General features: G+C 40.4%; 1 protein-coding gene and 1 long non-coding RNA gene across 2 annotated transcripts in view; one reads left to right on the top strand and one right to left on the bottom strand.

The window, feature by feature from the left end:
* The window catches only part of LOC145444515 (uncharacterized), a 414,279-nt gene that overhangs the window by 258,490 nt on the left and 132,068 nt on the right, over window positions 1-23,721 (bottom strand). The gene's annotated exons all lie outside the window — the stretch shown is intronic.
* Window positions 10,763-20,464, top strand: LOC145444736 (uncharacterized). Its single transcript, XM_080322746.1, has 2 exons — window positions 10,763-11,770; window positions 12,445-20,464. The coding sequence occupies exons 1-2, from the start codon at window positions 11,248-11,250 to the stop codon at window positions 12,714-12,716; spliced, it is 795 nt and encodes a 264-aa protein (XP_080178872.1). The 5' UTR covers window positions 10,763-11,247; the 3' UTR covers window positions 12,717-20,464.

The following is a 23,721-nucleotide window of genomic DNA, read 5'->3' as shown; positions in this document are numbered from 1 at the left end:
TTAGCTATCAATCATTTTTAAAATTCTAACTCTAAAATTCCAGAAATCAATATTAACCAATAATGGAATACGAACAAAGTGTGCAACTCAAAAAAGATTTAGAAGTTCATGATTGAACTATCTCTCTTTCACTGGTCCATTTCTTTTGAAAGAAATCCGACCTCGTTCGATGCCTTCTAGGTTCCATTATGGCCTAAATTGCCGTACTATTAACTTTCTACAAATTTAGTTTAAAAACGTTTTTTAGTGCAATGCGGCCGGTTCAATCCTTTTCACACTTTATTTAACGAGACTCAAACCAGATGTGTGTTATTTCGAGTTAAACATTACTGTCACATTGCATAGCGTTCATTCGAAAATAAACCTTTCTCACTTCCGATGCATGAAAATATATTCTTCGCAGTGCAATCACGCGTATGGCACGTCGACACGCCCACTTCAGATATATAGTCATATGCTAGACGTCGTCGGTTTAGGTTGTGCGTAACATGCAGGGCGCACATCGGGAGTAATCAAGCCTCAGGAAGATATTAAGTGAAAACTGCTACGCGTAGCCCACTGAAGATTCATGCGTTCGTATTATAGACGAAACTATACCTACAGTATCGATAGCATTTGGTGCAAGCAAAAAGTAGTGGGATAGGTAGAGCTAATGTCGTTTCAAGGTGGAGCACTGCGCTGATGTAGACCTATGTAAGGGGTTCTTAAATTAGGGTACGCGTATCCCAAGGGCTATGCGAGTAACTTTAATTACCTGGCATAGTGACAATATTCTGCAACAGTGATTTTAACGTTTATGCTAGAAAATGCGTAAGCTTGCAACTCGAGTATTTATGTAGCCACCATACATCTACTTTATCGTGGAACATTCAACGCCTCATCTACAAAATTTCTGTTAGGAGAGTGACTAGGTGGCCTGCCATATATATCGCAATAGGCCTACTTCTACCCGAACCAGTGCGATATGCGTATTAGGAGGGCTACTTGACTAGCCCTATTGCAATCATAAGTCTTCTGCTTATTCACAACGATAAGCAGGTTATAGTATATAGTTTCTTTCAAACAGATCTCGTGTCAGATTTTTCGTTGAACATAAGCCACTTTAGACGCACCTAAATCTATTTGTATTTCTAATATTGTGCGAACAACGAGAACGCATCCCGTCGTTATAACTGTCACGGAAACGGCACTTCCTATTTGCAGTACCTTAGTCATAAACAGGAAACATCACGGTTTGCTAGGAGGGAATGGCTAATAATAGGTAGTATAATATTCACTTATTGGCAAACGGTGCACTATGAGTATGCAGCGTTCCCGATTAGGCTAATCAAGGCCTATCGCGAACGCGGGTGTATTCATGGGCGCAGGATCTCGTATCTTCGCGATTGTTCGTCCGCTCCACAACAACCAACACAGTCCATTCAGTATATTAAAATGATGATTATATTCATATATAGGACGCAATATACTCATAACGACGGTGCACACAACCTACTCAACCCATACGATATACAAACATCAACCAACCTAGCTTGGCGCAAATACAATACATTCACACCTTGGCCCACAAGACAACTGCTTCTTCATGTTACAATATTCCACCTCGAGGGGGGACGCGAGTGGTGCAGTTGATTAGGCGCTAGCGTTTTCGAAAAACTTCTGTGCGTCGGGAGCTTTATCTGGGCTCCTCGTCGCTGCGATTGTAGTGTATGAGAAAGTTCCAGAGTGAAATTTATCCGATCCTAAAGTCGGCCGTAAAGACTCAAGATACGGACGCACGAAAAACGAGGGTGACCGATGGTGGGAGAGCGCGAGCATGGAAGTTGTTCGTAATCCAGTACAAAAAGACCGCAAAAAGACACTGATGTTAATGAAATTTTCGTGCTGGGCGCAAATGACCCTTGTAGACGATAAGCACCAATGTTGTGAACAAAGCAAACTTGACCTCGACACACACTCACGCACATCTGTCTAAGGCAGGGGTGGGCAAACTTTTGAGCTCGCGGGCCGCATTCAACATTTGAATCCATTCGCGGGCCGCACTATATAAAATTGGGATTCTAAACCAAACGCGATATTGGTATTTGATTGTATAGTGAGGACATGGAGATAATATATATGCTTATTTAAAACAAACCAAACATTGCTATGATGATATCGTACACGCGTCAGAATCAGTGGCGAGATTTCATAGGCTGCTGGTCGACCTCGATAACCAATTTGTCAAAACTATAGAAATGAAAGTCGGTTTTCCCGATTCTTAGAACAGGATTGAAATTTAAATCTGTGAAAAGCGATCTGTTCATAGATTTACTAATTCCACTTTTGGTTCAATTCCAGGACACGCACTGCTGACAGCATCATAACCATGTTAGCTTCAAACACGCTTCTGCTATGTTTAGATAAAATATAAAGACCCTATTTCTACGCATACAGAGAACGAATCTACCTAAGACACGCGCGAATCGTTTTTAATAAGCACATCGCTGAAATAATAACAACTGGGGTGGCCAATATGAAATCACCCTCGTGATCCGAATTATACCAATATCGTAAACATCAAAATGAGACTAAATATAGAGCAATCATAATGAACGTGACTATCGCGCCAAGCGCGAAAAAATTTTTCAGATGAGTCCAGTTTCGCCTCCCCCTTCAGATTCTTTCACACGCCCAAGGGGGGTTGGGGGAATGGTGTGCGCTCCCCAATTTGGTAACGACTGCCTTAGAATTATCATGGTGAAATATACTATATCAGGAAAAGTTTAATGAAGTGCCAGCATTAATTAGATTTTGTACGCATTTTATCAATATTTTTTATAAGTTTCTTTAGACTCTCGCGGGCCACACAGAACGGTGTGGAGGGCCGCATGCGGCCCGCGGGCCGTAGTTTGCCCACCCCTGGTCTAAAGTCATGCTGTCCCTAGGAACTGACTCACACCTGCACGCTCCCGACATACCACATGAAACGTAAATTACCAACGGAAAATATAACTTTCTAGAAACCTCGAGTTTCCACATGTGCATTGTAATAATAATGCCTAGAGCGATTTTTTTTACCTGAAAACGTGAGATTTTGACCTAATAAATGAAAAATTGTGACATGTTTTGACCCTTAATTTTGACCGAATTTTGACCTAACGTATGCAAATTAGGTGTTTTCCGACATATTGTTAGGATTGTGCTACTTATCGTAGGCTTACCATACGTCCTCTTTTAAGAGGATTTGTCCTCTTTTTTGACTTTTTTGAAAGTGTCCTCGGAGGACACCCTTTTGTCCTCTTTTTTGAAATTTTGTCCTCTTTTTTGAAAATTGAGTTCAGATTTAGAGCAAATTGCGAGTGATATGCCGCAAATTAGCACATATGTGACGCTCCGGCGGGTATTTCGGAGTGAAAAACGGTGATTTTAGCTCTGAGCGAAAAGATGATTTTTTTTTGTCATCCACTTGGCAACCGATCACAGAGTGGGAAAAATTCACCGGTTTTTGAGAATTCTTCTCCGGTTTTTCAAGTCTGATAGTTCTGAAAAAGTGTCCTCTTTTTAGATTTCCAAAATATGGTAAGCCTAACTTATCGTCATTTCTGGTCTGAACTGTCTGTCCTTACGAAGTAGTTTGGCCTGAAGAAACTTATTTGACTCAAAAACAGACAAATTTCCACATGAAAAAACTTTATTTTAGGGAAATCTGGCCCTATGAAGAATTCCAGTTGTTAACATCACGTATTATGGTAGAAATAATTGCAATTTGTTGTAGCACAACGAAAGATGTTTTCCTAGATTCTCGGATAGAAAGTGTTTGTACTTACCAATTAGCTTGCCGAGAATGGAGAAGATACGTTCAGCAGCAGCAGTAGTTGGCCGACAACACTGAAGTTGTGCGTACACTACTGGTGACAAACCGCGTTGCTTCATTCTTGGTGACTACATCACAATTTTTTATCATGCCCCCTTTATATAAGACCCATGCACTGCCCACGCAGTCTTGCTTCAGTTAGGATATTGCGGTACGTTGAGCATAACACCATGTCAACCTATTTTTTCATTTGAATGGTTATGATCAACAATGAGCAGACAATGGGTAGTTCTCACAATGTGGCGCGATTGCGTGGTGGTATAATCCACAGCTGCAACACCAATGGGTTGCGGGTTCGAGTAAGCGGTGTCGTATAAAAGCTTAGAAGTGGGCCGTGCTACAAATCGGCAGCTACGGAAGAAAAACGATGAATGTCGGCCTGGTGTAAATGTCCATAGTATAGTCGACAAACAATATGAATATAACAAACAAACAAACAATGGGTTGACCTATAAAGTAGGCGACGAGCTGTAAAATATCTAATGATTAGTTCAACGTCAGTTCAAAATCTACGATACAAACGAAATTCAGGTTGCAAAAACGTTTTGATTTTGTAAACTATTTTGACATTGTTAAACAATTTTGACAAAATTTTGACATTTTTTGAAATGTCTGTTTGCGCTTACGCATTTCATCTGTTAATCTTGATTTTAGTAATCATTTGTAATCAAGCCTTCTCGGACAGGCTGTTCTCACCGCTATATAAAGCGTCTGCGAACCTCCATTTGTTGGTTATTTACGTTGGCGCAAAATTAATTGTAAATCTTACTTTGGTTCCTTACTTGCGTTAATCTTAATTATGTTACGTTCGTCGGCCGTATGTCGCTGTTGCTGTTGCTGTGCTAAGTGTCAGCTATCATCATCAAGTTGGGCGTACTATTGTGTTATTAAAGTCATGGATCACGTGTATGAATTACAACGATTAGCATCCGTAGATAACCCCATAGACAGGCTTCTGCGCCTCTAATCGGCAGCGCAGGATTCAAACTGCCGCGCAGAAACAATGTCAAAAAAGTTGCCCTAATAAAAACAGTACATCACTTTACAAAGCTACTACAGCTTCTGCCAACTCGAACATGCAAAAAAGATAAGCTCCACACAACACGCGAAGCGATATCCATATTTCAGTGACATCATTTCTTTATGTTGCGTCATTGCGTATACAGGTGCATTAATTCCACATCAGATCAGAAGGCACATTACACAGAACCGGTATCGTACAGCCGAACATCGACGAGTATATGGTGATTACTGATTATATGCTACATAGACATCGCAAGTTGCAATGAGAGTCTGTGCTGCTCCGTCATTAGCAAATTGAACGACGCATCACATCATGCGTAAGATATACATCAGGAGTGTCCACTGACATCACGGCCCCGATTCAAATATGCAGATCACTCGCGGGCCCCACCATTCAAATGATTCCAAATATTACCTTAAAATCCATCCCTTTGTTTTTAGTTTCAATATACTTTATGGTCAAGTCTTCATAGAAACAATAGTATATTACTCTATATTAGGGTAGGCTTACCATATTTTGGAAATCGAAAAAGAGGACACTTTTTCAGAAGTTTGAGACTTGCAAAACCGGAGAAGAATTCTCAAAAATCGGTGAATTTTTCCCACTTTGTGATCGGTTGACTAAAAAAAAAAGTCAACTTTCCACTCAGAGCTCAAATCACCGTTTTTCACTTCACAATACCCGCAGGAGCGTCACTTCTGTGCTAATTTACGGCATATCACTCACATTTCGCTCTAAATTTGACCTCAATTTTCAAAAAAGAGGGCAAAAGGGCGTCCTCCGAGGACACTTTCAAAAAAGTCAAAAAAGAGGACAAATCCTCTTAAAAGAGGACGTATGGTAACCCTATATTAGGGATATTAGTGGTTATATTTTATCTGCACCATTATTAGCAATCAACGGAACTGGCAATAATACGATGATACATTTATAAACCGGTTTAACAGTGACGGTAACGATGATATAGGTTGGAATATTTGTATGCTCCCTTTGTTTTCGACGTATATACTGGCGTCTACCCTATGCGTATGCGCTGTAATGAGGAATACGTAGTATTTAACAGTCAACGCGGGCGTTGGAATTTGGTCCATTATTATCATATCGCGATACGGGTTTGTTTCGACCTCCTGAGTCTGAAGTAATGCAGAAGTGTGACAACAGATATTTGAATTATATTTCTGCGTAACTATGATATACTCCATGTAGCATACATAGATTGGTTTCGAATTGGCGTGTTGTCATTGTTGTTCTTCTTGTTGTTGCTGTTCATTAAACAAAAGGATTTGGCGGTTATTGCCTGACGGCCGTTGGCACGACCGTCATTGTACATGTACATTTAACACAAAGAAAGGAGGTAGTGTTAGGGCAGAGGTGGGCAACCTTTTTGCAATTCACGGCCGCATTTCGATTACTTATGCAGCCTACGGCCGAATTCCAGTGCGTAAGCAGTAATGGACTAAATAGTGGGCGCCATGTCCACTGTCCATGTTCATTCCTGGTGATTTCCAGACTATTCTACTTTCTCATAGCGCAATACTATACGCACCGAAATTGCGAGTGGCCATGTTTTGAATAATTACTGGGATACGTTATGGTCGTGCGAAGCGAAATCATTTTGTCAGATTAACAAATGAATTTCGTCATTACCATTAGTAGTCACATATATTACCATAAATTATTTATCCTTTATCGGCCCATGTGATTAGATTCACTGGTGGAGTTGATGGAGGTAGTGTCTTCGAAAATTTAGGGCAAGTTACACATCATGATGCATCTTTGGGTGGATTAATTGCTATAAGTCACTTTGTTGCATGTTGCTGATTTCTTGACCTCTCACCAGGATTGTCGGTAGGCTATAGTGCAGTGGTTCTCAACCGATGGTCCGCGGACCCCTAGGGGTCCACGAGCCAATTTCAGGGGATCCGCGAAACCTCTATATTCGTAACATGTGCGATAACCTCATTTCTATTCTTTTTTAATTAGAGAAATCGCGAAGCAGTTTCCCTTCATATTTGCTAAAACTCAAGGACTCACATAAACAGAATGGCCGTCTGAGATCAAGTATTCTACTGTGTAGACCAGGGGTGGGCCGACTGTTGAGCTCGCGGGCCGCAAAACGCAATATTGGTCTGTTCATAGATTTACTAATTCCACTTTTGGTTCAGTTCTAGGACACTCAATGCTGACAGCATCATAACCATGTTAGCTTCAAACACCCTTCTACTATGCGGAGATAGAATATAAATACCCCAATTCTACGCATATAGAGAGAACGAATCTACATAGGACACGCATCAATCGTTTTTTGTAAGCACATCTCTGAAATTATTAAAACTGGAGAGGCCAATCTGGAATCACACTCGTGATCCGAATTATGTCAATCTCGTTTAGGATTTCTGCGACGTTTAGCAGTTGAAACCTTTCAAACTTCGTGGACCTTGAGATCAAACAAAAAATAATATAGGAAGTAATTACCTTAGAACAGTGGTACTCAAACTTTTTAAGACACGCCCAACTTATGACGATGAAAGATTTCGCCCCTCCTCCCCTTATCGTCATATCAAAAAACGCAACCACGATGCTAGCAAACCTAACGGATAATTAGATGGCATGGTAGGTTACGACTGTGAATGAGAGATTTTTTAAATGTGAAATTCAGAATGAATACAGAGCAATATAATTATGATTTGGACGCGAATCGCCCGGATCGCGAAATTTTTTTTAGTTGGACTCTGCTTCGCGACCCCAAATTACAATTACAATTACAATTACTGTTAAACATGTAATTAAGTACAATTATAATTATAATTAAAATTACTTTTAAACAGGTAATTGATTCAGTAAAGAGGTGTTCTTTGACAACCGTAGCGACGTAATTAGCAACAATCTCAAGCTATTCATGTTTTATTCCTGATATGTAGAATACCCTTTGATTAAAAAAAAATCGAACGTATTCGAACTATTCCTATTCATGAGTACTGAAAACTACAAGCACAGAAAAATGTTTCAAGCAACTGTTAAGAACCAAAGGTTTGAGCGGCTAACAGCGAATAGGCTACAGGACAGTCAATGTAATGTAATCAAACGATTAGGCTACTCAGAGCTTGGTCAGGATAATGAAATGTAATTGGTAAGGCGTCAGCGATAAGGATGATACCGATAAGGTGCGTAAAATTAAAATAAATACAAAAGGAAAGAACCTCCTGATAACTAAGAATTACAATAATTTGGTTCGCATTTACATTTCCACTTGCTCGGAAACTGTTGGATTGCATTTGATGAACATTAGGGTGCGAAAAGTTTCTGGCCCCAGTAAATTTGGCCAAGATTGGAGGTAATATTGGAATAACATCTCTACAAATGGGTGATCAAGTTTGATGAAGCCTTGGGTGGAATCTTGAATTTTTTTGCTATTGTTGCAACAAGCCTCGGTACTGGTCAGAGCTCAAAAAAAACTTTGACCGTGGTGTAGGAAATGGTTCAGCACAAGTTTCAAAAGAGTTTATATGCTGTTCAATCATTTTTGAAATATTAAGATTTAGTTTAGCCCTCTGGTTCTCGAACTTTTTTAGATACGCCCACCTTTATGACAGTGAATATTTCGTGCCCACCATATCGTCATAGAACACAATGAAACCAGAAAGTAAGCAATCCTTACATATAGTTTGATGGTATGGAAGGTTATGACTGTTGATGAGAGAATTCTCCAATACGAAACTCAGACGATACACCAAACAATAACCATAAAACGGAGGTGAATCGGGCCAAGCGCGGAAAAGATTTCAGTTCACTGGAGCGTCGCGCCCCGTTCAGATGCTTTCACGCAGCCCAAGGGGGCACGCCCAGTTTCAGAACCGCTGGTTTAGCCTATATTGTAATTCACAAAGTTTTCTGTTGCTACTGAAGTATGGGAAACAGTTTAGCGTGGCTGAATTATCTAGTTATAACGCAGCACGCATAGAACACCGATGTAAATAGGCTAACTATTACATGTGGTGACTGTTTACTAGGGCCTTAAAGCCCCTCGTCGTCATCCTGGTTCGTACCGGATTTTCACTGGTGCGACGAATAAATGATTGATTGATTAAATAATTATTTTATGTTGTGATTGTCAGGTTTCCGTGAAAATGTAATTGAGATTGTAATTGAGCAAAATTTTGATCAAATTACAATTACAATTACGATTACAATTACACAAAATAGAAATGCTTCAATTACAATTACAATTACAATTACATGAAAAAAATGTAATTAATACATTCAGCTCAATTACAAATTACAATTGATCCAACTCTGGTGCCAACTTCTACGTAAAGAGTATGATGCTAATTTCAAGGGAGGTCATTTTTATTCTGTTTATCGCTAGCCTGCAGTTACTATTTGCACAGGGCAGATGACGGTTACACGATAGTCGATAACAGAGCTAAATTTGAACCAAAACTTGCGGGGTCCGCGCTGCCAAAAACGTTGAGAACCATTGCTATAATGGAAATATATTGGAATTACGTGAATTATGTGTCACGGCCGTACAAATTCCCTTCTACGGCCGCAGGTCGCCCACCCCTGTGCTAGGGTTACCATACCATACGAGAATTTATCCTCCTTTTTGGGTTTTTGAAAAATGTCCTCCGAGGACGCATAAATCTCCTTCTGTTGTCCATTCGTCTTCCTTTACAGCTTTCTCAGCTAAGATGAGGAATAGATTCGAGTGAAAATGAGCATAAATGACGCCAAAGAGGAATTTAGCGGTTCTAACGTAAGCGACAACCTTTTTTTAGTGAACCAACGGAAATTGTGAAAGAAAAACTGTATATCGGGAGTCGAGCAGGAAAGTTGACCTTTTTTTAGTCAACCAGCCACAATTTCGTGGTAAATTTACCAATTTCCGGATTTTACTACAGTATTGTAAGTCTGGAAATTTTGAGAAAGTGACCTCCTTTCCCGATTCCTAAATACGGTAATCCTAAGTCCAAAATAACGATCAATGACAAAATTAACGTGGCTAGCAAATATTTGGTCAATTCATCAGTATATATTGTTTGTTGTAATGCGACTCATTGCTGTTGCATCAACAGCAGCGGGATAGGCAGCGGAGATGCGCGGCCGCGCAGCCATAGAAATTTATTTATGCAACCAGCGTGCAATGGGGATATATTTAAATTTTATTTTGGCTGCAGTTCCATTAGAGTGACTTTCTGAAGAAAAATGTCCGCTGCCAAAATTCGTTTCATTTCGTTTCATTCGTTTCATTCAATTTCATCTTCAATTTGAGGTCACAACATCTTTAGAGTGCAGCTCTCATTTAATATCTCGACCCACTATAGGGCTGCTAGATAGAAATGCCTATAGGCTTGACGTTATATGTTCATTAAAATCTGCTTCTTAATTTTGGTGCCATATATGTTGCGATCCTACCGAAAGGTGTCGTCGGAAGCGTTACCCGTTATTTTTATATTCGTCACCACTGTTCCGTCTAAGTTGCGCGCGTGCACGACCACGCACTGCTTTCAAAATCGCAGCACACAGTAAAACCTGTGCCGCGCTCAAGAAAACCGAAGTAATGCCTTTTTTTAGACGTGACGCACTGCTGTCCAAGGGACCGCGCAGTGAGTTGGTGAGTGATAAGAGATAAAAAAAATTAAAGTGAGCATTGTTCGCCACCACCTATCATTGTGGAAATGTATTTTTTGGCACTCGTTCATATCAAATCGAAGGTGCGAATTTTCAAGACAGCTGTAGAATTAGATTTGAAATGATATAAGTCTACCCAGTTTCTACATAAATAGTATGATGTATTTTCAAGAAAAGTCATTTTGTTGCTGTTTATCACTTAACTATACAGTTAATATTTGCATAACGCATATGACCGTTGTACGATAATGGGACTAAATTTGAACTAAAACTTGTGTGTGTAGAGGGGGTTCAGGGGGCCCGTGACGGTCCAAAAGGGGTCCGCGAAAACAAGAGTTTGCGAACCACTGGACTAGACCCTTCGTTCCCCCTGACTGGGACTCGAACTTGATCCTGTGGGGATTTGAAAATGAGTCGACTTGACTCGAGTCAAAACTACAAAAGTGAGATTGACTTGTGACTAGGTTACAGACTCAAAACCGTGGAATTCACTATTTTAATCATTATTAGAAAACTTTGCCGCCATAACCTATAACTCGTTATAGTCTACTTGCTACTATTATTTATTATTTTTACTCAATCAGGTATTTGAATAAGCCCATGCATATAGGCTACGAATTGTAAGTAATCCCTACTATAGACTTATTGAAACATTTGTCGATGAAGGTTGCAAACGCTGTATTTCATATTTCGATCACTAAGCACGATTGTGGCGTTTGAATGCGGATATAGTGACATGCAAGGCAACGAAGAAGGTTCAGGCGATGTCGCTAAAGACGGTCTACTTTATGACAGAATATTCATGAACCTGACTATTCAGGAATTGGACCCAATAGAATCGAGCACAGAGGAAGTGGAAACTCAGGATGTGGTCCTTGCCGCACCCGTTTATCAAGTAGTGCCGTATACCCGCGACGAATACGTCGTACCCTATGTAGAACCAAATGTGTATGCTATGGACACCTTGCTCGTAACCAACATCGAGCATTATACACGCCTTGAACTATATCCTCCTGTTAACTATACTATTCAAAGGCAATTTGCAAACATTTCTCGGCAATGCGGCTATCCCCTGTTTCTCGAAGAAGAGATGTGTGAAATTGGGGATGAAGTGTCGCTTTGCACCAAGTCCTGGGCGGCTGTGATTTTTGGGTTGATGGTCAGTGTGCTCGCCGTAACCATCATAAGTGTTAACAGTCTCATACTCGGATTGGTTGCCACAAATGCAGCGATGAGAAAACAGCATCACGCCATTAAAGGTTAGCCCTTTTTTATGAAACTGAATATTTGATAGTGGTAAAGCATGATATAAGAACGACTTATTGTAATCTAGTTAGGTTAGCTTATAACTTTGACCAGCATATTATATACCCGATTTCAATTCGACTATTAAATATTCAGTCTGACTGAAGAAAGAACTTCTAAACAAGAATGATATAAATGATTTGTACACGTCTTGCAACATTAATTAACAACGCATTTTGTACTTCAGCCATCTTACAAGATGCAATGATTTGAACAATAACTGGTGTGATCGATGGATTCATTATTATGCCTCGTACTTCCAAAATGCGACTTGACATATCTCTAGTCACATTAAAAAATCGGCTTGATTTGAATTAAATGTCCAGTGACTCGAAGAGTGACTTGTTCCCAACAGGGTAGACGTCGAACATGATCCGTGCCCTATAGCAAGATTACAAATCTTTGATTCGTTTATTCATTCACCAACGAAGTATTCATTTTGCCATTGCAAACGCAACATTACTTCAATCTTCGCATTAGATGAAACATTTATATAGATATAGTGATTCGGTATGAATGTTCTCTCACCAGCACCAAACATTTCGATGTAGACATGCGTGGATTGTTTTATTATCCTCGACTATGCTACATTCTACACACCGGAATGTCTATTGCTTTTTCGTTGCAGCGTCGATGGCTGTGGCTGACGGCATTGTTGGATTCATTTTGCTGTGCACGGTTCTACCCGTCATGGCATGGGTGCCAGGTGTTACGCTATATGAATTTGCGTCGTACTCCCGTAACACAGTCAACTCGCCCATCGCGATATTATTCGGAGCTCTTCTAACCGTATCTCTAGTGGTGAGAAATTTATATGAAGAGCTTTGTTGTACTTCATGTATGTATAAGCATGGAATGAATGGATTATTATTGAACGCATATATTCATCGTGCCAGTTGAACTTCATATGTATAGTGAGTCAAAGCACAATATCGAAGTAATCGTAATGGTAATCAGATGTGTTAATGATGTAGATCGATTTCTTTGTGAAAGGACGATAACTGCACCTTTAGGATTTGCAAAGGCTGTGGACCTTACTGTCCATTATTACATCACTAGTGCTAGTTATTCCCCATCCGTCGTAACCGATTATTGCGTAGTTGAGCAGTTCTTTTTTCAAGTTCAAGAATACATTTCGTCATTAATATTAGTAGTTTCACATGTCACTATAAACCAGTGGTTCCCTAACTTTTTCGGTGTGAGGGCCAAATTTAGAATTTCAGAGTACGGTCGGGGCCGCACGAATACTACGGCTATGGAACGGACCCAAACAGTGATCATGGCTATTGCGGAGTATTTTATTGCCCTGGCGAGATTTCAAAACTGTACACTGTTTACCGCTACTTATCTGCTGCATTGGGTGTACGTTGAGTCAATCAGCTTTTCTCGCCTAAACGCGCGAAGCGAGAAATTTCTTCAGTTTCATGACTGAATCGGTCAATATGATCGGGAATCGCATGTATTGCTATCAATTTTCATCCTGTCTCTGTTCACGTAATCTGATCTACCGGTAGAGCCGAGTGAGGTGTGTTTGAAAAGGTATAGGCCCCCTTAATAGTAATTAAACATCTCTGGGGGTATACCCGTTGGCAGGAACTTCGTCAGGACCCCGGGCTCCCATAGGGCGAAAAACTGACCCCGCATCACGCTGTTCGCTTTTGCCACGAAATTAAAGTTGTACATCGCGACGCGCGAATATTTCGATAATTCATGATAAAATCGGTGAATAAGATCGGGAATTGCATGGTTGTCCTCTTTGCCCACGTAATCAGATTTACCGGTAGAGCTGAGTGAAAGGTGTCTTTGAAACTGCAGACCCCGTAAAATTAAACATCTTCGGGCGGGCGGACCCCTCGGTATGATTTCGTTACAAGATGTTATTTCGTGACCTCCTGTCCGCTATATCAAAAAATGTAGAATTGCCCAAACCTACTAAACCAGGGGTGGGCAAACTTTTGGGCTCGCGGGCCGCATTCAACATCTAATTCCATTCACGGGCCGCACTATATTAAATTGAGATTATTAGCCAAAAAACAATATTGTTATTTAATCATATAGCGAGATAGTGTAATGGTTGTGCGTCCGGCATCTCGATCGGTAGGTCGTGGATTCGATCCCTGGCTATCCTGCTAGGCACTCGGCAATCACGGATAGCATGGAGAAGAAAAAAACCGGGATGGCCTTACTATAAAGGCCGTATCGCGTCTCCGTCGCCAGAGCACCTCGATGGTGCAGGCGAAAAAGAATTCCATATCTCTCTCTATAGCGGTGGTTCTGAAACTTTATTAGACAAATAGACATATCCCCCTTTATGAGAGTGAAAAATGTCGCACCGCCTTAAACGTCATATCACACAATAGCTAAGACAGAAATCAGCATGCTAGCAATCCGAACGAATAGTTTGATGGCATTGAAGGTTATAGCTATAGACGAGAGAATTTCAAAATAGAAAATTTGGACAATAGACTGAGCAATAACCACGAATTGGATGCAAATCGCGCCGAGCGCGAATAAATTTTCAGTTCACTGCGGCTTCGCGCCTCCTTCATATGCTTCCACGCCCCACAGTTTCAGAACCATTGTTCGTTCGGTTTATTAGCATTGTTCTATCAGTCCAATACACCACAAAAATTTCGATGTCATGAAAGGATAGGAAGGTGTCGAAACGACTTGGAGTCGTCTTTGAAATCAGACACTCACATTCGCCAAGGCCATGTAAAGAGGAGACATGCGCAAAGAATGAAAAGTAAACGAAGATATAGTAGCCTATGTAAAAACAAAAACAAGCGACAAAAATGAGATCGCATGTCACTGTCATATAGTGACCCAAGAAATATGGATATAATATATAATTGGATCGTCCTCAGCAGTGATGGCTTTACGGTTGAGGGGGCCCGCGGCGAAACTAAGGGCTATGTGCACGTAATCGCAGCTTCTGGGGGGCTCGGCCCCCCAGAACCCCCTTTCACACATCACTACACCTTCTATTTCTTTTTGCACACATATTACGTCACAAGTGTGGTTACAAACCAAATCGCCTAAAAACTGCAGGAATTAACATTTCCTGGTACTATCATCTGTCATTTGCAGTAAAACCAAGTATATGGGACTTTTCTAACGAATGCAGAGATTTGATGAATAACCCATCGCTGTACGGTTTCATGTTTTTGATGAGTACACTGATTATCGCGGTTATTCGTCAAACGATAACGTTTGAAAAAAGTACGTAAACCAAGCCCACCTCGCCCACCCCAAAAGCCAACCACTGGTCCTCAGTAACCAGTTTTTAAGGAAAGACACTCGTGGGCTGAGTTATGTCATTTCCGTTTTGAATTTCTGTGATATTTAGAAATTGAAAAAATTAGAAACGCATGCGCTTTTAGGTTATAAGTCCTCTTTTAAGAATATCTGTCCTCTTTTTCACCAAATTGAAGGTGAGAAAGAGTGTTACAATGCCATCGAAAAAGTCGATTTCCGTGCAGAATTGTAGATAAGTCGGTAATGCTATAGTCGATCACAGTGACGACTTTCTTTTTAGTCAACACCACAAAAGAATCGTAAAAACGCGAGGTTTTCAGGAGTCTAGACAATATGATGACCTTTTTTTTATAGGCAACACAGAAGTTTTGGTTGAAAAATTTTCAAATTTACCAGTTTTCTTATCTTTCGGTGTTTTTGATAGGTGGGCTCTTTTTCGGATCTCAAAATTCGGTAACCTTACTGTTTATATATTTGCTGATTCTACTTTTGGTTCAATTCCAGTACACACAATGCTGACAGCGTCATAGCAATGTTAGCTTCAAATATGCTATATATGGATTTTATAAACATAAATACTTCTGCACATACAGAGAACGAATCTACCTACCACACGCGCGAATCGGTTTTTCCAAGTACGCAGCACTAAAAGTAATCAACTTGCTGGAGTGGCATTTCGATTTTGACTTTCTGTAATGCTTATAGCAATTGAAACCTTTTAAAATGCGTGCGCCTTGAGGTCGGGCTATCGCACTAGAAATGAAATAAAAATATACTGTAGGCCTAGTCAGAATATAACTCATACATATCATGGTGAAATATAAGAAAAAAAGTTTAATCGAATCCTAGCAGTAGTTAGATTTTTTACTGCGCATTTTCCAATGTTTTAAATACGATTCTCGAGCCTTTCGCGGGCCACACAGAACGGAGTCTCGGGCCGTAGTTTGCCCACCCCTGTACTAAACTGAAAGATCACACGATTTCAGATTGGTATTTCTTCACTGGCATATAATTTTCTTTGCTGCGGGATGGTATTTGTCTTGTGAGGTTCGGATTGCCAAGACAAGAACATTCGGCGCCAGTCATTTAGGCGCCTATATGGACAATTAAACCTATATGTATTTTGTATATATAACGAAGTTATTGGTATTTCGAAGTTTTTGGTCAGCATAAAAGCAGTCCTTCACGGCCAAGGCTTTCTCGCTGCTGATCGTTTTGACACACTTCTTGGAGTCACATGTCTTGGTGCGTTGTGGTGCGGTCATGGCCAACGCTGATATGCCCATTTCTATAAATCTTGCGTATTTTTTCTTGGGGAAGAGTACCCAATAATCACAACATGTGGCGAATTGAAATCGCGCACGGCGCGAAAGATTTTTGAAAAAGTTGCATAAATTTTCACAAAATACTCTATAATTTATGCTAATTCACGAAATAATTTTGGGCCCCCTTCGAGCTTGGCCCCCCTCAATTGGCGGGTTTGGGGTGCGGCAGTTACGGCCCGGACTATAGGACTACCAATTATGCTGCTTTTAGCCGGCTTAGCAGTATGAATCTCGGCGTATTCAACCGTGAGTCACGTGTTGCACATCTAGTTACCATAGGGTTACCATTAGAGCCCGACCGATATTGGATTTTTTAGCCGATACCGATAAAGCCGATATCTAGCACCTTCACCGATAACCTCGATATATTAAGCCGATATTCAAAAGATGTGGAATCTAGCTCAAAGCGCATATCCAACAACTCACGGCATGTATTTCAAATGATTTACAGCCAACGCTATGCTTGAACATAAAATGAATGATGTGGGGCAATAAAAATATATCAATAGTCCCAGTCTAGAAGTCGCAGATTGTAGTTCATGAAACATAATTTCTCGGCATTTTCTCCCAGGAGTGAACTTCTGTGGTCTTCATAAATGAGGCCTATAGTACTGAAAAGTCGCTCACTCGGTACTGTAGTCGGTGGCACAGCAAGATATTTTTTCGCCAACGTAGCGAGAATTGGAAGTCTTTCTTTATTCTGGTTCCACCACTGCAGGGGATCTGTTTCTCGTCTTTCCTTCAATGGTTCCAGCAAATACTGATCTACCTCGGACATTTCGTTTGAATCAGCAGTGTCATTATTAGAGAGCAGAGTGTTGAATATATGGTCAAATGCAGTCGCTTTCTGTAAAAGTCCCATTGCTTCCTCTGGAGGTACGGGCGTATCAATTTGTGGCGACGCTTGAAGAACTTCCTTTCCTTCTTCCGCAATCCAATCCCTGCATCTGTTTTTTCCCAAACTGTCGAATAGTCTATCCTTGTACCGTGGATCGAGAAAGCAGGCAAGTACAGTGAATTTACAATCGGTAATGTGTGAAAACCTTGCAGTAAGCCTTGACAGCAGTGTGGCCCTTACAGAAGAAATTCCAGAATACATGGTATTTACCTCAGGTGATTGCAGCAGCATTTTGAGAACATTCACACTTGGTATGACAACAGACAGACTCGCAATTGCGTGGCTGATGTCCTTGGTAATTTGATCAAATGGCTTCAGCAACCCAACCAACTGTTCAGCGATACCCCACTCGTCATTGATGGGACATACTATACGTCCATGTTCGCTAGCATACAAGGCCAAAGCACGTCTCTGCTCAAGCATTCTTTCCAACATTAGCAAATCTGAATTCCATCTGGTTGGAACTGACTGTAGAATAGAATGCTCATCCATCCCTAGTAACTTCTGAATGCCTGATAGTCTCTGCTTGGCTAACACAGAATGACGGAAATGGGTGGCTATGCTTCTGAACTTTGCCAACAACTCCTTCAGTACACCTGGAGCCTTCAGCGCATCGTTAACAACCAACTGAAGTGAATGAGCAAAACAACTCAAATTGTTCACGTCTGCTAGACCCAGCCCCTTGGCCATGTTAGCTCCACTGTCTCTCAAAACCAGGAAGACTCGCTCACTTTCAATCTCCCAATATTGCAACATTGAGATAAAGCAGTTTGCAATGTACTGTCCTGTGTGTGAACCCTCCATCGCTCTCACATTGAGAATAACCTGTTTTCTTTCCCATTTTTCATCTATAAAATGAGCAGTTAAGCTGATAAGGGCTTCGGTGGAGTTTGACCAGCAATCGGTTGTGAAGTTGAGTTCTATAATATTTCTCTGATTTCATATTATAGCGTGGTTCAGCTGCTGCCATAACCCTGATAAATCCTGGCTTCTCAGTAGTTGAAAAAGGAAGGTTGTCAGTTGCCAGCATTTCTACAATCAATTGATCCATCTTTTTCGCTCTGTTGTCCGAATTGGCCCATATTCTCATAGAATCAAAAATATCCCTACGAATTGTTGACTCTGCTGGGCGTTTCTTTGGTTTGATTTTCTTACACTCTATGCCCTTGTATTCCTCATCATGGTGTCCCCTCATGTGACTCCATAGATTACTGGTATTTTTACGCTTTGTTAGTCCAGAGCCTTGGCTTATAGGCTTCTTGCACAGATCGCATATAACACCACCAGCACTATCTACAGTAAAATACTTCCACACCTCGCTTTTCTCCGTCATCACGATGGTCAGCTTAAAGGACGTTCTTAGGTTGAAGTATTCTGCAAACAGCTAAATTCATCGACTCGATGGTCTGCTCTACGGTATCATAGTGTTCTAAGGTGGTGTAGACACTAACGATCGTTCCGCTTCGTCAATTTGGAAAGGCCGTCGCCAAGATGCCATCTCTGCCGCTTGAGCACAGGGAAAAGTTGCGTTCTAATCAGATCTAGGAGGTTAATTGGTTAGTGCGGTATGTTTTCTGTACGCAATTGATAATGCTGAGATATCACTTCGTAGATTAAGATGTCAAATTTTACTGCTGGTAGGGTTTTTCAGGCAGTGCCAGCGGCATGTTATCGTGTTACATTGCGACTGGAGTAGCCTGTCATAGATTAGTTGGTAATGTTATCGTTATCATGCTATATGTTTTTGTGTCTGCTGTATGGAATCGACGTGAATATAGTGGGCACACAATTCCCTGTTAGCGCATTACTTTACCTTGGAAGATTATTGCTGGTCGGCCGTTATATTAGGCATACCGTACATGAAATTACTTGATGGCTGATGACACAATTTTCATGAGAAATTTAGTGTTGTAGTGTTCTTAACTGGCTGGAGAAAATAATGTCAGGCTCCAATTGCTGCGTTCCTGGTTGTCACTGGCATTCACAAAAGGCTCGGAAATCCGGAACACAACGATCGTTTTTTCAAATTCGAAGACCAGATTTGGCGAAAACCGAAGAAGAAAGGAAACATAGGGAGGCTCTGCGTAAAATTGTATTACAAATTAGGGATCCAACACAGGGAGACACAATAAAGAAGCAACTTCACAAGGAATCGTGAGTCATTGCATATATGTGAACTAGCCTATAGCCTATATACCGTATATCTCTTTGTTTGATTTTGGATGATGATTCTGTTTGAAGTTTATCGCATTTCAGACTTACCATGTCAATCATGATTTGTACTTTCAATAGAGCCACTATCTGTGATGTCCATTTTCGCCCTGATGACATCATGAGAAATGGAAAAAGAGTAAGTCTGAAGCTTGGTGCCGTACGGCCCGTACCCATCCTGGAAATGCCGGAAAAATTCAATTCACCCAAACCTACCCCGCGAAAATTTCCACCGACACGATTTGAAACCCCGCTAAAATTGCAACATAAATGCCGTACTGATATTTGGAAGTCGATTGAAAAGCTGTCATCAAATGCAAAAGGTAGCCTATATGCTTACCAAACGCAATTTTGCTCGTTAATCCTGAGATGAGTTAAGATCGGCACTTTTCACAGGAAATTGGGTTTTCTATGACAAAAGACAGATGTTTGTAGCAGAACTGCAATGTAGCGATGAAGTCTCTCCCAAGATTAAGTATTAATATTTCCATCCCTTGAGTTTGATATGGAGTGTTAAAAGTATGAGTGTGTTCAGTTTGCAGTTTGATGACAATATGCATCTCTGTCTGATGTCCGTTTATGGCTGGAATGTCCCCCTTGAGGCATTTCCATCTGGCGTCAACTTGCAACATCAGACTTTGAATGCGTATTTACGTGAGTAACAGCCTGTTTACAACTTCGCAGTTATGCCTAGGTCAATGTTTGCAGAATAGCTTGTTGGGCGAAGGGCTTTTTAGAAGAGTAAATTATATGGATAGTGATATGAAACTGATATTCATAGGTGTGTATATAGCTTCAGTAACTGCAAGATAATAATTAGGTAGCGTTATAATGATTGTAAACATGGAATAATATCGGAGCGCACTAATAGGTCGTGGTTTTGTGAGGAGCTCGAGGTAGAAATATGTTCATTGTTCATAGTAGAGCATCTTGTGAGATGAGAGTAATGGAGGAAATTTGCTTAGTGAAAAAAATGATAGCCCTAGGTAAATTTTATTTTAAATAAAGTGGCGACTTTTCAGGAGATGTGGAAGCTATCACAATATGTGAGGGTACTGGAATGCCATACAAAGTAGAGAACTCTGTTGTTCATCCGGTGATTATGTTGAATAACGGAAAGCTTACAGTCCATGAAATGATACGATCACCAGAGTGCCAGATTATTGGTAAATAGTATGTTAAATTTAAACCGTTTTGTGAGGATATCTTGACAATATGATCCTATGAATTTATTAGCTGGCTGTGTTGAAGACAACAAGTGTTGCATGAAATGTGAAGTCTTTGAGGGAAGATCAGATTCCACATTACTTGTTGAGGATTCCGTTGACGTTCAGGTGAACCTCACAGTTTGAGTTTATATTGTTTGATAGTGTTATGATTGTTTGATTGCTGGTTTTTAAGTAATGGTTCCGAAGTAGCAAGAGCATGTACAGTATACAGCGTTAAAGCCATCAGTATTTTTCATTATGACTGCTCAACATTTAACCTGGCTTGAGATTTTTCAGGGAATGCAGGAACCTGGTATTGTACAACATAATGAATGGCAAGAATTATTTTTACGAAATCAAATTGAAAATTCATCGGTTTGCTCTACCAGAAGAAGGTACCATCCGGATGTGATTAGATGGGCTATTGAGTTTTATTGTCGCTCACCTGCAGCATATCACCATGTTGTAAACAGTAAAGCCCTCGTTTTACCTTCTGGCAAAACAATACAACGTTACAGGTTTGAATATTTCACGGTCTCGTTGAATTGTCATCTGGTTTACTTTTACACTTTGATAGGAATTGCATCAAGCCCCAACCAGGAATCAATGAAATGGTGGTCAGTGAGATCACAAAGGTCATGAAGCAGCATGAATTCCTTCCGGCTTTTTTGACTTTGGATGAAATGAAAAGTATTGTACTGAAATCTTGGTGTTTTATAATCAGAACATATTGTTGTTATTTTGCAGTCCGAGAAAATTTGGTTGTATCAGACGGAAAGTTGATTGGGTTCATCGATCCAAATTTTGTGAATGACTGTCAACTGGCTACTCACATACTTGGTAGTAACAATCTATGATATAAAATTGATCGTTGATTCAAGGTATATTATATTTACAGTGTTTTACGTACGAACGGTTAAAGGAGAGATTTCCTTGCCACTTGCATGGTACCCAACAAGCATTACACCACAAGCGGATCTTTGTTTAATATTCTGGGAAATACTTGCTCATTGTGAGCGTTTGAATTTGAGGATTCATGCTGTAATTGCAGACGGCATGTCAACCAACCGCAAATTTTTTAAACTTATTGCTGGAGTTGACTCAATTCCGATACGGTGTGCATTCACAGCTCCAAATCCATATGGTCGGAACAGACCAATTTTACTTTGTTCTGACCCCTCACACCTTCTCAAGGTGAGTATAGAGATTGCATTTAGTCGTACATGAAGGTGTTGAGTGATTGATGTATATTTTGCAGACTGCACGGAATGCTTTATATTCCTCGAAACCGGGAGGAAAAAGGTTCATGAATTAAGCTGGGAAGCACATTTTATGGACTCACATTGCGAAACTGTATCATAACGAGAAATACAGCCTGATGCTCCGACGATCTCGACTCACCGAAAATCACATAAAGCTGAATCCTTACTCCAAAGTATGTATCATTTGTGTGTTAGCGTGACCAATGTAGTTCAGGCTCATTAGTTGTGGAATGTAATTATTGAAAGATGAAGGTGAATCTAGCAAGGGATGTCCTGAGCTGGGAAGTGGGCAAAAATCTTGAAACCATGGAGGGAGCCAAGGGAACCTCGGAATTCGTCCTCATGATGAACAGGTTTGAATTCTTTCATTATTTTTGTCATGAAGATGGGTAAATAATTCTACATTGTATTATTGAAGCTGGTTCGAAATTGTCAACTGTGGGACGAGGAATCCTATCCGCACTATCACTGACAACAGAATTACGAAATTGAAGGAGTTCGTTGAAGAGCTACTGCGTTGGAAAGTGTGTATTGGTTGCAATAATTCAGCCTTATATCTTCCAAGACATTGATTATTTTATAGGAAGAAGTGGACGGATTTGGGGAACAGATGCGTATACTACCTCAGCCGACTTTGGAGGGGCTAATATTCACCTCAAGAAATTTCGTGTTTTTGTGTGAGAGACTCCTTCAAGAAATGGATTATGTGCGGCTGCGAACTTTTTCACAGGATATATTGGAAGCATTTTTCGGAAACCTCGTTAGTATCCTTGGGGTTTAGGATCACATAATTTCATTTGTTCAGATGACTCAATTTAACAGAGAACTTTGGGAAGGTTTTCCCAGAATCCGGACATCCAAGAAGTCGGATATGGAATCCAGCACATCATTCAACGAAAAATAATCAAGAAAGTCAAAGGAGGGAATACAACGTACGGTTCTCGTAATGCTTGGACTGCAATATGTCATGAGCCTTTACCAAAGCGCCAAAAACCTGATGGTTAGCCGTAGACCGAAAGTGGTTTCGGAATGGTCGCTTATATCTCGAATCATTTTCAGAAATTCCTGAATCTTCCAACAGCGCCAACTGATCTCTCCACGTAAATCCACACTTCTACATCCTCCAGCATTGTGTTCTTCAGAAGGATCAAACTGGCCATATCTAATTCAACAATGTCGACATCAATATGGGCAACTATCTCTACCCATCACAAAAGATTTCATTATTCGACTTGAGTAGCTTCAATTTTGGCAACTATGTCGATGCGAGAGAATAATGGAATACGTCCTGGTATGGTCGAGATAGTTGCGGACATTGATACTGCTTGATGGTAACAAAATGTTCCATTGGCAACATTGACAGAATAGAAACCCTGCTACTTGCATGATTAAATTGATTGATTTATCTGTTTTCAATTTCATGATTTATGCTACTCCGTCGAGCACAATAAATTTCTACTTGTGCTAGTACTGGTAGTAAGACGTTTGATTCTTTGTGTCTATGAAAATAGGTGAGGTGACTACATTGACAGCTTTATGTAGCATACGATTAGACCTATTTGAAGCAGGTAATACTTGGTCATATTATTGCATATATCCTGGTAGAAGGTTAAATAAACCAATGAACCTGACCAATAGGCGGCTAGCATACTCTTTCACTATGTAAGTAGCTCCAGCTGGAAGCCTATTTTCTTCCTTGGATGATGTCTTATGACTGCTGCTGCACTATTGTTTCGTTTGTAC

This window comes from Botryllus schlosseri, chromosome 8 (genome assembly GCF_051294905.1).
Source record: "Botryllus schlosseri isolate E-star chromosome 8, Bs_hap1, whole genome shotgun sequence".
NCBI classification, from domain to species: domain Eukaryota; kingdom Metazoa; phylum Chordata; class Ascidiacea; order Stolidobranchia; family Styelidae; genus Botryllus; species Botryllus schlosseri.
This window is presented reverse-complemented; position numbering and strand designations above follow the sequence as displayed.